The sequence below is a fragment of the Nerophis lumbriciformis genome, linkage group LG10 (assembly GCF_033978685.3).
Source record: "Nerophis lumbriciformis linkage group LG10, RoL_Nlum_v2.1, whole genome shotgun sequence".
In the NCBI taxonomy this organism is placed as follows: Eukaryota; Metazoa; Chordata; class Actinopteri; order Syngnathiformes; family Syngnathidae; genus Nerophis; species Nerophis lumbriciformis.
In genome coordinates this window covers 33,996,180-34,009,622 of record NC_084557.2, presented here as the reverse complement: position 1 = coordinate 34,009,622, position 13,443 = coordinate 33,996,180, and the positions used below count along the sequence as shown (strand labels likewise).

Below are 13,443 nucleotides of genomic sequence, written 5' to 3'. Positions count from 1 at the left end.
ATCTGCCTGGTTAGGCTCTGTGTATGTCACGTGTGCCTTCCTTAGGTGAAGCCAGGTTTACAGCTATGTTGTTGGCCTAGTGGTTAGAGTGTCCGCCCTGAGATCGGTAGGTTGTGGGTTCAAACCCCGGCCGAGTCATACCAAAGACTATAAAAATGGGACCCATTACCTCCCTGCTTGGCACTCAGTATCAAGGGTTGGAATTGGGGGTTAAATCACCAAAAAATGATTCCCGGGCGCGGCCACCGCTGCTGCCTACTGCTCCTCTCACCTCCCAGGGGGTGATCAAGGGTGATGGGTCAAATGCAGAGAATAATTTCGCCACACCTAGTGTGTGTGTGACAATCATTGGTACTTTAACTTTAACTTTAACTTTAACTTTGATTGATTGATTGAGACTTTTATTAGTAGATTGCACAGTACAGTACATATTCCGTACAATTGACCACTAAATGGTAACACCCGAATAAGTTTTTCAACTTGTTTAAGTCGGGATCCACTTAAATTGATTCATGATACAGATATATACTATCAAATATATACTATCATCAAAATACAGTCATCACACAAGATAATCATCAGAGTTTATACATTGAATTACTTACATTATTTACAATCCGGGGTGTGGGATATGGAGGGGGGAGGGGGTTAGGTTTGGTTGGTATCAACACTTCAGTCATCAACAATTGCATCATCAGAGAAATGGACATTGAAACAGTGTAGGACTGACTTGGTAGGATATGTACAGCAAGTAGTGGACACAGAGAGAGAGATCAGAAATTATAAGAAAAAGTGTCTACATTTGATTATTTACAATCCGAAGAGGTATTATGTGGAAGGGAGGGTGTTAGTTTAGGGTTGTAGTTGCCTGGAGGTGTTCTTTTAGTGCGGTTTTGAAGGAGGATAGAGATGCCCTTTCTTTTACACCTGTTGGGAGTGCATTCCATATTGATGTGGCATAGAAAGAGAATGAGTTAAGACCTTTGTTAGTTCGGAATCTGGGTTTAACGTGGTTAGTGTTAGTGTTATTATGCTGTTTGTTACTTATGTATGTTATGTTGCAGCTATTTAAAATAGTTTTGTCAATTTGTTCTGGCCTGAAATAAATTGGCCCTTTGAAACATATCTTTGTCTTTGTGTGTTGTATGTAGAGCACATTGCTTAGCAGAGTTCAGTGATGCAAATGTATGTCAAGTTGATCAACACATTGTATTATTCTCCAGTGCAATAACAGTACTGAAATGAAGGCTAAAAGAGCATTAATGGGAGCTTTAAAAAAAAAAGTAGAAGAAGTAACTAAATAGTTACTTTTCACAGTAACGCATTACTTTTTGGTGTAAGTAACTGAGTTAGTAACTGAGTTACTTTTGAAATAAAGTAACTAGTAACTGTAACTAGTTACTGGTTTTCAGTAACTAACCCAACACTGGTGATGATTTACCTTCTTGAAGAAGTTTGACAATCCTCCCATTTGTTTCAATTGACATGTGTTGCGTTGGAGTTATGATTCATGACAGTGCATCTGGTGCAACAGTTCTCCAAAGCGTCAACACTCCTTTTTAAACTGCAGACTAATGAACTGATTTGATGTAAAGCAGCTTTGGAAAGGAATATTTACAGGGTAATTAATTTTTTTTTTTCGAATTAAGTGACTAGGCAGCATGGTGGACCAGAGGTTAGTGCATGTGCCTCACAATACGAAGGTCCTGGGTTCGATCCCAGGCTCTGGATCTTTCTGTGTGGAGTTTACATGTTCTCCCTGTGACTGCGTGGGTTAACCCCGGGTACTCCAGCTTCCTCCCACCTCCAAAGACATGCACATGGGGATAGGTTGATTGGCAGCACTAAAATTGGCCCTAGTGTGTGAATGTGAGTGTAAATGTTGTCTGTCTATCTGTGTTGGCCCTGCGATGAGGTGGCGACTTGTCCAGGGCGTACCCCGCCTTCCGCCCGAGTGCAGCTGAGATAGGCTCCAGCCCCCCCCGCGACCCCGAAAGGGACAAGCGGTAGAAAATGGATGGATGGAAGTGACTATAGGCAGCACGGTGGGACAGGGGTTAGTGCATGTGCCTCACAATACGATGGTCCTGGGTTCGATCCTGGGCTCGGGATCTTTGTGTGTGTAGTTTGCATGTTCAACCCGTGACTGCGTGGGTTCCCTCCGGGTACTCCGGCTTCCTCCCACCTCCAAAGACATGCACCTGGGGATAGGTTGATTGGCAACTCTAAATTGGCCCTAGTGTGTGAATGTTGTCTGTTTATCTGTGTTGGCCCTGTCCAGGGTGTACCCTGCCTTCCGCCCGAATGCAACTGAGCAAGGCTCCACCTCCCCCCGCGACCCCAAAAGAGACAAGCGGTAGAAAATGGATGGATGGATTAAGTGACTACCGTATTTTTCGGAGTATAAGTCGCACCGGAGTATAAGTCGCACCTGCCGAAAATGCATAATAAAGAAGGAAAAAAACATATATAAATCGCACTGGAGCCCGGCCAAACAATGAAAAAAACTGCGACTTATAGTCCGAAAAATACGGTACATAATTTTTTTGCTGCGCTTGATCTTAAAAGGAAACGGTTACTGACAACCACATTTTATTGTCGCAATTTTTTTTTAGAGTTTCTTTCAATTTGAAATGACTATAGTTGTGTGTCATATAGGGCTGGGCGATATATCGATATACGCGATATATCGCGGGCAGTGTTGGGTTAGTTACTGAAAAACAGTAACTAGTTACAGTTACTAGTTACTTTATTTCAAAAGTAACTCAGTTACTAACTCAGTTACTTACACCAAAAAGTAATGCGTTACTGTGAAAAGTAACTATTTAGTTACTTCTTCTACTTTTTTTTTTAAAGCTCCCATTAATGCCCTTTTAGCCTTCATTTTAGTACTGTTATTGCACTGGAAAATAATACAATCTGTTGATCAACTTGACATACATTTGCATCACTGAACTCTGCTAAGCAATGTGCTCTACATACAACACACAAAGACAAAGATATGTTTCAAAGGGCCAATTTATTTCAGGCCAGAACAAATTGACAAAACTATTTTAAATAGCTGCAACATAACATACATAAGTAACAAACAGCATAATAACACTAACACTAACACTAACACTAACCACGTTAAACCCAGATTCCGAACTAATAAAGGTCTTAACTCATTCTCTTTCTATGCCACTTCAATATGGAATGCACTCCCAACAGGTGTAAAAGAAAGGGCATCTCTATCCTCCTTCAAAACCGCACTAAAAGAACATCTCCAGGCAACTACAACCCTAAACTAACACCCTCCCTTCCACATAATACCTCTTCGGATTGTAAATAATCAAATGTAGACACTTTTTCTTATACTTTCTGATCTCTCTCTCTGTGTCCACTACTTGCTGTACATATCCTACCAAGTCAGTCCTACACTGTTTCAATGTCCATTTCTCTGATGATGCAATTGTTGATGACTGAAGTGTTGATACCAACCAAACCTAAACCCCCCCCCTCCATATCCCACACCCCGGATTGTAAATAATGTAAATAATTCAATGTATATACCCTGATGATTATCTTGTGTGATGACTGTATTATGATGTTAGTATATATTTGATAGTATATATCTGTATCTGGACCCCGACTTAAACAAGTTAAAAAACTTATTTGGGTGTTACCATTTAGTGGTCAATTGTACGGAATATGTACTGTACTGTGCAATCTACTAATAAAAGTTTCAATCAATCAATCAATCAATCAACAACATAGCTGTAAAGCTGGCTTCACCTAAGGAAGGCACACGTGACATACACAGAGCCTAACCAGGCAGATTTGAATTGTTGTTTTGGGCAGTAGACGGGATCTTTGATCCAAGACACAACTTACATTTAACTAAAATGTTCTTTTCTTTGTGCTCGACAAAAGAAAAGAAGTGAGAATATCTCATACTTGCCAACCCTCCCGAATTTCACTGCCTCTCCCTGGGACAACCATTCTCCAAATTTCTGCCGATTTCCAGCCGGACTTAAGGCACGCCCCCTCCCGGTCTGTGCGGATCTGAGTGGGGACAGCCTGTCGTCACGTCCGCTTGGCCAACCAAAAAGTAACCACAGAACACGATACCTATAGGGTATAGTGTTCTGTGGTTACTTTTTTGTTGGCCAACGGTTGTATTGCGCACTGCAGGCTCTTCCCACTCTTTCTTGTCTCTCCTTCTCACAGACAGCGAGCGCACCTTCTTACACACGTCACATACTGTCACGTCATACGTCACATACGTATACGCCCTCACGTATCAAGATATATATCGTGTATCGCGATATGGCCTAAAAATATTGAGATATTAAAAAAAGGCCATATCGCCCAGCCCAAGTGTCATAACTGTTTTTCTACAAACTTTTCATCTGAATGAGCATTGTCCAGGTCTGGTAATTCCATCATTTTAGCCGGGGATTGAAATAGCATCTTTTTTTTGTAAAATTATTTTTATTTTTTTTGTATGGGGCACATTGATTTGATGAATTGCTCACTAGTTACAGGATGCAGCATCATCAGAGGAGCTTGTGACGTCATGCCTCGCGGTGATTGGTCGATGATGACTTCCTCTCAGCCCCCCCTTCCCCCTCCTCCCCCCTGTTTGCCTTCTTCTAGCTGTCCATCCCTTTTCACCTCATCCTTCTTTACATTATCTCCATCATCGTCTCTCCGTCTCCCCTCTCTGCTCTGCTCTCGCCACGAAGAGGATGGTGACGATGATGATGTGACAACGAGACTGACCAATCATCAGGCTTGAAGGGCGCACAAGGGGCGTGGCTACACCACTAGCTTGGGGGCTAAACAAGGAGTCAGAGGAGGAGGAGGAGGAGGAGAAAAGGGAGGCAGAGGACAAGGACCATCTACACCGGCTGAAAAAAAAAGGAGGAAAAGAGGAGGAGGAGGAGGGCGGGTGGAGGCTGTCACCTCTCAACGGGGGTTTAATCCGTGCTGTCATGGAGAAATATCGACCAAAGAGACCCACCACGCTAGCTCTTATACCACAGCGAGCTGGCACCCAGGTAGGAAGCAGGGATGGGTCCACCCTGGCGAGTGGTATGTTGTTGTGTTATTGAAATGAGCTGAGTAAATAATGTTTACAGTATACGCGTGTGTGTGTGTGTGTGTGTATGGGTGGCTCCTGTGATTAGAAACAGGCAGCATTAGCCCCATCAGCGCGTGCGCGCGCGCGCGTGTGTGTGTGTGTGTGTGTGTGTGTGTGTATGTGTGTGTGAGAACCTGCTTTCAGCATGATACAGCAATGTGTGTTTGTCTGTTTTTGCACTTGTGTGTATGTGTGCGGTGTCTGAAAACCATACAACACGTAATAGCAGTGCTGACATCACACCCTCTTTTCCATGTGTTTGTGTGAAAACATACATAAATGCATCCCATGTTGTCTGGTACATGAAGAGCAGATCGGTTGCTTCTCAAGTAGAGTTTACTGTAATACTGACCGTGGCGTTCGCTCAGCCTCAGCGCACTCTATGCATATAAGTCAGGCCGGACGGCCTTCTGTTTATGTTTCTGAACGTCGTTTCCTTGGCCCTCAATGTGGTATTTGGCAGTTTTTAACGATAAGTTGAACCTAGTGGTAGTATCCCTTTAAATGAGCTGCATCCTGTTTACTGTGTCAGTTCCTATCAGCAAGTCATGTCATATGAACCGCAGCATCCCTTTAGCATCCATTTGTAAATCATTTAACAGAGTCAAATATTAGGTATAATAATAGTCATACTCGACCAATTATGATTTCAGATTGTATCGTTAATGTGAAATATGGGCAGGGCTCGAATTTAAAGGCCTACTGAAATGCGATTTTCTTATTTAAACGGGGATAGCAGGTCCATTCTATGTGTCATACTTGATCATTTCGCGATATTGCCATATTTTTGCTGAAAGGATTTAGTAGAGAACATCAACGATAAAGTTCGCAACTTTTGGTCGCTGATAAAAAAGCCTTGCCTGTACCGGAAGTAGCAGACGATATGCGCGTGACGTCACAGGTTGTGGAGCTCCTCACATCCGCACATTGTTTACAATCATGGCCACCAGCAGCGAGAGCGATTCGGACCCAGAAAGCATTTCCCCATTAATTTGAGCGAGGATGAAAGATTTGTGGATGAGGAAAGTGAGACTGAAGGACTAGAGGGCAGTGGGAGCGATTCAGATAGGGAAGATGCTGTGAGAGGCGGGTGGGACCTGATATTCAGCTGGGAATGACTAAAACAGTAAATAAACACAAGACATATATATACTCTATTAGCCACAACACAACCAGGCTTATATTTCATATGCCACAAATTAATCCCGCATAACAAACACCTCCCCCCTCCCGTCCATATAACCCGCCAATACAACTCAAACACCTGCACAACACACTCAATCCCACAGCCCAAAGTACCGTTCACCTCCCCAAAGTTCATACAGCACATATATTTCCCCAAAGTCCCCAAAGTTACGTCTGTGACATGCACATAGCGACACGCACGTACAGGCAAGCGATCAAATGTTTGGAAGCCGCAGCTGCATGCGTACTCACGGTACCGCGTCTGCGTATCCAACTCAAAGTCCTCCTGGTAAGAGTCTCTGTTGTCCCAGTTCTCCACAGGCCAATGGTAAAGCTTGACTGTCTCACCTCCCCATAGTTCATACAGCACATATATTTCCCCAAAGTCCCCAAAGTTACGTCTGTGACATGCACATAGCGACACGCACGTACAGGCAAGCGATCAAATGTTTGGAAGCCGCAGCTGCATGCGTACTCACGGTACCGCGTCTGCGTATCCAACTCAAAGTCCTCCTGGTAAGAGTCTCTGTTGTCCCAGTTCTCCACAGGCCAATGGTAAAGCTTGACTGTCATCTTTCGGGAATGTAAACAATGAAACACCGGCTGTGTTATCCGGCACAACAGTCAGGGGGTGCATTCTACGGCGGGGGTGCGTTATCCGGCACAACACCTGCCGCAATACACCGCTTCCCACCTACAGCTTTCTTCTTTGCTGTCTCCATTGTTCATTGAACAAATTGCAAAAGATTCACCAACACAGATGTCCAGAATACTGTGGAATTTTGCGATGAAAAGAGACGACTTAATAGCTGGCCACCATGCTGTCCCAAAATATCCTCTACAATCCGTGACGTCACGCGCAGGCGTCATCATACCGAGACGTTTTCAGCAGGATATTTCGAGCGAAATTTAAAATTGCACTTTAGTAAGCTAACCCGGCCGTATTGGCATGTGTTGCAATGTTAAGATTTCATCATTGATGTATAAACTATCAGACTGCGTGGTCGGTAGTAGTGGGTTTCAGTAGGCCTTTAACCACGGCAACCACGGCAAAAGCCGCAACCGCCCTTGTGACTTGCCGTAATGCCCTAAAAAATTGACCGACATCGACGGCAAGAACATGCCGTGACCCCCCTTTGACTTTCTACTCGTTAATGGACAAGGGATGTAACGGTAAACGGTATAATGATAATTCGCGATAAAATTCTCAACGGTTAGTAATACCGTGTAATTTTTTAATTACCGAAAAACCGTCATTTATTAATGCATTTTAGGCAACACGAAGTCAGGCACTGAACTACAAAGAGGCGTTGTTGGAGAAGAACAAAGCTTGTTTATTAGAATTCCTCTTCATTAGAGTTTTATTGTAAAATATCAAAAAGTAAACGCTATGTTTACTTTTCCTTGTGTTTTTTTCATGTCACATAAGGTGTTACTTCAAAAACCATTCTTGTGACACATCATTTTGTCAATGTTTTATTGTGTAGAGTTAGTTCCTATACGGCATATTTATGCTCAAACGCTTAATGGATCTGTCCCGATACAGAATCTACATGTACATATAAATGTACTTAAAAACATAAATAAATAAATAATTTTAAAAAATACCTTCCTCTATCAAAATGTAAAAATAGAGATAAAGGCATCATGTAATGACAAAAAGCTGACAAGTTGATATTAATATTGACTAAAAATACAGTTTATATATATGTATATATATATATATATATATATATATATATATATATATATATATATATATATATATATATATATACAAACCTCGTTTCCATATGAGTTGGGAAATTGTGTTAGATGTAAATATAAACGGAATACAATGATTTGCAAATCATTTTCAACCCATATTCAGTTGAATATGCTGCAAAGACAACATATTTGATGCTCAAACTGATAAACATTTTTTTATTTTTGCAAATAATCATTAACTTTAGAATTTGATGCCAGCAACACGTGACAAATAAGTTGGGAAAGGTGGCAATAAATACTGATAAAGTTGAGGAATGCTCATCAAACACTTATTTGGAACATCCCACAGGTGAACAGGCAAATTGGGAACAGGTGGGTGCCATGATTGGGTATAAAAGTAAATTCCATAAAATGCTCAGTCATTCACTAACAAGGATGGGGCGTGGGTCACCACTTTGTCAACAAATGCGTGAGCAAATTGTTGAACAGTTTAAGAAAAACCTTTCTCAACTAGCTATTGCAAGGAATTTAGGGATTTCACCATCTACGGTCTGTAATATCATCAAAGGGTTCAGAGAATCTGGAGAAATCACTGCACGTAAGCAGCTAAGCCCGTGACCGTCGATCCCTCAGGCTGTACTGCATCAACAAGCGACATCAGTGTGTAAAGGATATCACCACATGGGCTCAGGAACACTTCAGAAAACCACTGTCAGTAACTACAGTTGGTCGCTACATCTGTAAGTGCAAGTTAAAACTCTCCTATGCAAGGCGAAAACAGTTTATCAAAAACACCCAGAAATGCCGTCGGCTTCGCTGGGCCTGAGCTCATCTAAGATGGACTGATACAAAGTGGAAAAGTGTTCTGTGGTCTGACGAGTCCACATTTCAAATTGTTTTTGGAAACTGGACGTCGTGTCCTCCGGACCAAATAGGAAAAGAACCATTCGGATTGTTATAGGCGCAAAGTTGAAAAGCCAACATCTGGGATGGTATGGGGGTGTATTAGTGCCCAAGACATGGCTAACTTACACATCTGTGAAGGCGCCATTAATGCTGAAAGGTACATACAGGCTTTGGAGCAACATATGTTGCCATCCAAGCAACGTTACCATGGACGCCCCTGCTTATTTCAGCAAGACAATGCCAAGCCACGTGTTACATCAATGTGGCTTCATAGTAAAAGAGTGCGGGTACTAGACTGGCCTGCCTGTAGTCCAGACCTGTCTCCCATTGAAAATGTGTGGCGCATTATGAAGCCTAAAATACCACAAAGGTGAACCCCGGACTGTTGAACAACTTAAGCTGTACATCAAGCAAGAATGGGAAAGAATTCCACCTGAGAAGCTTAAAAAATGTGTCTCCTCAATTCCCAAACATTTACTGAGTGTTGTTAAAAGGAAAGGCCATGTAACACAGTGGTGAACATGCCCTTTCCCAACTACTTTGGCACGTGTTGCAGCCATGAAATTCTAAGTTAATTATTATTTGCCAAAAAAAAATAAAGTTTATGAGTTTGAACATCAAATATCTTGTCTTTGTAGTGCATTCAATTGAATATGGGTTGAAAAGGATTTGCAAATCATTGTATTCCGTTTATATTTACATCTAACACAATTTCCCAACTCATATGGAAACGGGGTTTGTATATATATATATATATATATATATATATATATATATATATATATATATATATATATATATATACATTTACTGTATATATATATATATATATATATATATATATATATATATATATATATATATATATATATATATGTACATGCATGCATGCATGCTTTGGAGCCCCTGCCTCGAAAGAAAATAATGTTTGCCTTGGTGCCCTTCCAACTTACCTTGGTGCCCTAATATATGAGCCCTCCTTCAAGGCAACACTTGCCTTGACCTTAAAAAGTTAAAATGTGAGGCCTGTATGGGTATACTGTATATATTAGAAGTTTAACGATTTGGTTTAGCAACGATTCGATTATATATATAATATGATTCAGGGACAATCTAATTTGTCCAGAATGATACAATACGAAACGATTAAGTAAGTTGAAATCGATTCAGTAACTTTTTAGCAAAAAAAACAAAACAGTGTGACGTGAAATAAATACTGGATACTGGACACTGTGGGGGAAGTTTCCTATTCTTCTATTAGTGCTTGTAAGGTAATTAGGTATAAATGAATTGTGGATACTAACAAGCAAGTAAACAACAATTATTGACCAATCACATTTTATTTCAATAAATTGTCAAGCAACTTTCAATAAAACCACACTAAACAACATTTTAACAGTAGATTTACCTGCAAAAAAATAGTTGCTGATGACGGACAGTGTCTGAAGTGTGCGGAAGCATGTATGCTCCCTAATTCCTGTTAATGGTGTTGGTCCCTCGCATCCGAATTTCCTTAGCCTCCTGGATCCATCTTTTCTATTTGTTTGTTTCTGATTAAATTACTTCTCCTTGGCTGTTGTTGTCTCTTCATCTTGTGTTTTGTGAGTTGCCTTTGTGGCTTAAAGTTGTGTAGCATTTTTTATTATCGTGTTGTGTTGTTTGTCTTTGTTGTGGCTTTTGTAATCGTGCTGTGACCGAAAGCTTTTGTGTTGTAATTATTGATATTATCTTGTGGCGTTTGCATTAGGTATGACCATTCTTGACATCTGTAGCTATGCGCCATTTTTGTTGTGTTGACACCACAGACTTAATGTTTAAAGTCCTTACTTTAAAAGTGCTCAACTTTTTATAGTCTGCCGTTCTTAAATCCAATGTTTTCCCTGTTCTCGTATCGATAAAATCAATCGATTACCTTTTAAAACGATCTTGGATCGATACCTATCTCCCGGAAGGCAAACTTGCCAAGCATAGATATTTGAATTTTAGGAATATAATTCGATCTATCGATATATCAATCAATCGTTACACCCCTAGTATATACGGTAGCTTAGTCTGTTAAGACTTGTCTGAGATCACATGGCCTAAACCTGACACTGACAGGCTGTTATTAAGTCAACAGTTAAAGACTAAAAAGTGTTGATTACATGCAGTGTTTGCCATGTTCTATGTATAGGTGGACCCTTGCATGTTTACAATGTGGCACACCAACACAGATATTCCAAAGACAAGGATTTTTCGTCCAAACTTAGAGATAGGTTTTTGTCCCTTTCAAATTTTCAAAAACTGCAACTTCAGTGTTTGTGTAAGGACAGGTAAAACAGAGCTTTTTGGTTTGTGTCATAAGAAATGTGCGACTTACATAATCAAACCTTATTTAACTACAGAACACACTTGCGACTCTTAACACACATATGTGATTAAAAACGTTGCTCATGTTGTCTGCTTGGCTTTGTGTAAGTAAGCATAATTTCAAACATAATATTTACATAGTGGTGGTTCTAGCTTTAATAACCCTCTTTTAATGTTTTTTCCCCCTCATCCTTGTGGCACCCCCTTTAGAATCCTGTGTTTTTGTTTGATTTTTATCATGATAAAGAATGTAATGATTCAATGATCTTGACAATTTGAAATATCAAAATCAGCAACGGTATGGCTAGTACTGCCCCTGTAACTACTTGGTATCGGAGCGATACCAAAATGTGTAGTATTACCAAAAACTAATGTAAAGTATCAAAAAACAGAAGAATAAGTGCTTATTATATTTTAACAGAATTGTAGATAGAACCACGTTACAAAAAAAGTAATCAGATATTAACAGTAAATTAGCAAGTAGATTAATAATAGTTTTGACAAAATAATACAACCAGAAATGATGCAATACGTTACCGCATACGCCAGAAGCTAAATTGGAGATGTTTCATATAAGTATGGTATAGCAATATGACACACATACAGTATTCTCAACTTGTGGAACCTTTTGGACAAGTTAAACCAAGGTCAAATTGTATCTCACTAATAACAAGGCTAATGTGCAAAGAACAAAAGAACCAGCATGATCCCTAGCATGTCTGGCTGTTTGTGGAACAGGTTCATTGTTGTTTGTTGATGATTTGAGTGTATTAATGTTAGCCTAGTGTATTCACTATACACGCAATGATCTCGCTTGAAATTGGTGATACAGTAGTACCTCAACTTACGAATTGGTTCTGTGACGAAGCTCTGAACCCAAAACACCTATATCTCAAAACAATGTCCACAATTGAAACAAATTTAAATCAATTTAATTGGAGCTTGACACCCCCAAAACAGTACAACTTTAATATGTAACATGCCTTTGAGAAAGAAAACAAACTTTTTAGATAATATAAATTGCATGAAAAAAATAGAATCCAATCCAATCCAATAGAATGTACTACTAACAACTACAGTAGTTTTTTGAAGTAATGTAATAAACATGTACACCATTAACCGTGGAGAATGAATTTATACGGTATCTCCTTCCGGCTGCTTCTCCATCAAACACACCATCAGCAGCTTTTCCATATTTACATGGATGAATATACGCCCTTTTAGATATAATTTAAACATCCTTGGCTGGCATTAGACTCATTCTGCTTCCTTATGTTGCAGACTAGCAGTGATATGCTCCAATTGCCTCGCCAAGATGGCAACGTGCTCGGTGATGTTTTTGATTATTTATTTTTGTAATAAATGAATATAATTTGCTTCTTTTTCTCATCGCTCTCCTTTACACTCGCTTTCTTTCTTGCATGCTTTGGAAAAAAGTAATGTTGTTCTCGAACTATAAGCTAATGCCAGCGAGTAAAACCAGATGTTTTGGTCCGATCTTACGGGGTTCATTGTGACATTTGCTACGTGGGAATGCTTGTTACTAAAATTTTTGCTTGCCACTGTAAGCATGAAAATTAGCTGAGGGACAGCTCTTATCTCAAAACACTCTTAACTTGGGGAACTCTTAAGTTGAGGTACCACTGTATTGGATGACACGACATGTACTTTTGCAAAGCATCTTGGCTGTGACTGGTAATTCATCCTAAACCTATTACATCGAAATAATAAATAAAATGAAATAAAAGGACAAAAGCAGTTATCTGGTACAGTTGCAGAACAAATAGAATGTGTCAAGTCCCCGCAAAGAATATTGAATGAAAACTGAAGCTTGTTTACTGCTGACAAACAAAAAATCTTCAGCTATTTTAAGGTACTTGGATCATATGTCTTTGGTTTATGGGTTGATGTCATCGAAAATCAATATGGTTCTTGCACTGAATAGAACATGCTCAGAGATCTGAAAGTTTAGTTTTAAAATATCAGTTGAGAATTGTCAATGGCAGTGTATGAGAAATATCTGAGTTGATCTGTGACCTTAGCTACCTCAGGCATCAGTGTCATTCCAAATCAATAGAGCCTTTGTTTCAATATGGATTGCTAACTGCATTCAGCATGGTGTTGACTAAATGAATATGTGCTGTACTTACCCTATCTAACGATTACAATAT

The 13,443-nt window shown here is 40.0% G+C and overlaps 1 protein-coding gene across 2 annotated transcripts in view; it reads left to right on the top strand.

Annotated features, from left to right (window-relative positions):
• Nucleotides 1-4,614: 4,614 nt before the first annotated feature.
• Nucleotides 4,615-13,443, top strand: part of LOC133612399 (C-Jun-amino-terminal kinase-interacting protein 1-like) — a 35,669-nt gene continuing 26,840 nt past the window's right edge. For both annotated transcript variants that reach the window (XM_061969781.2, XM_061969782.2), the window contains exon 1: nt 4,615-5,042. In XM_061969781.2, the coding sequence (XP_061825765.1) occupies nt 4,977-5,042 (66 nt within the window). In that variant the 5' untranslated portion in view covers nt 4,615-4,976. The remainder of the gene's footprint in view (nt 5,043-13,443) is intronic.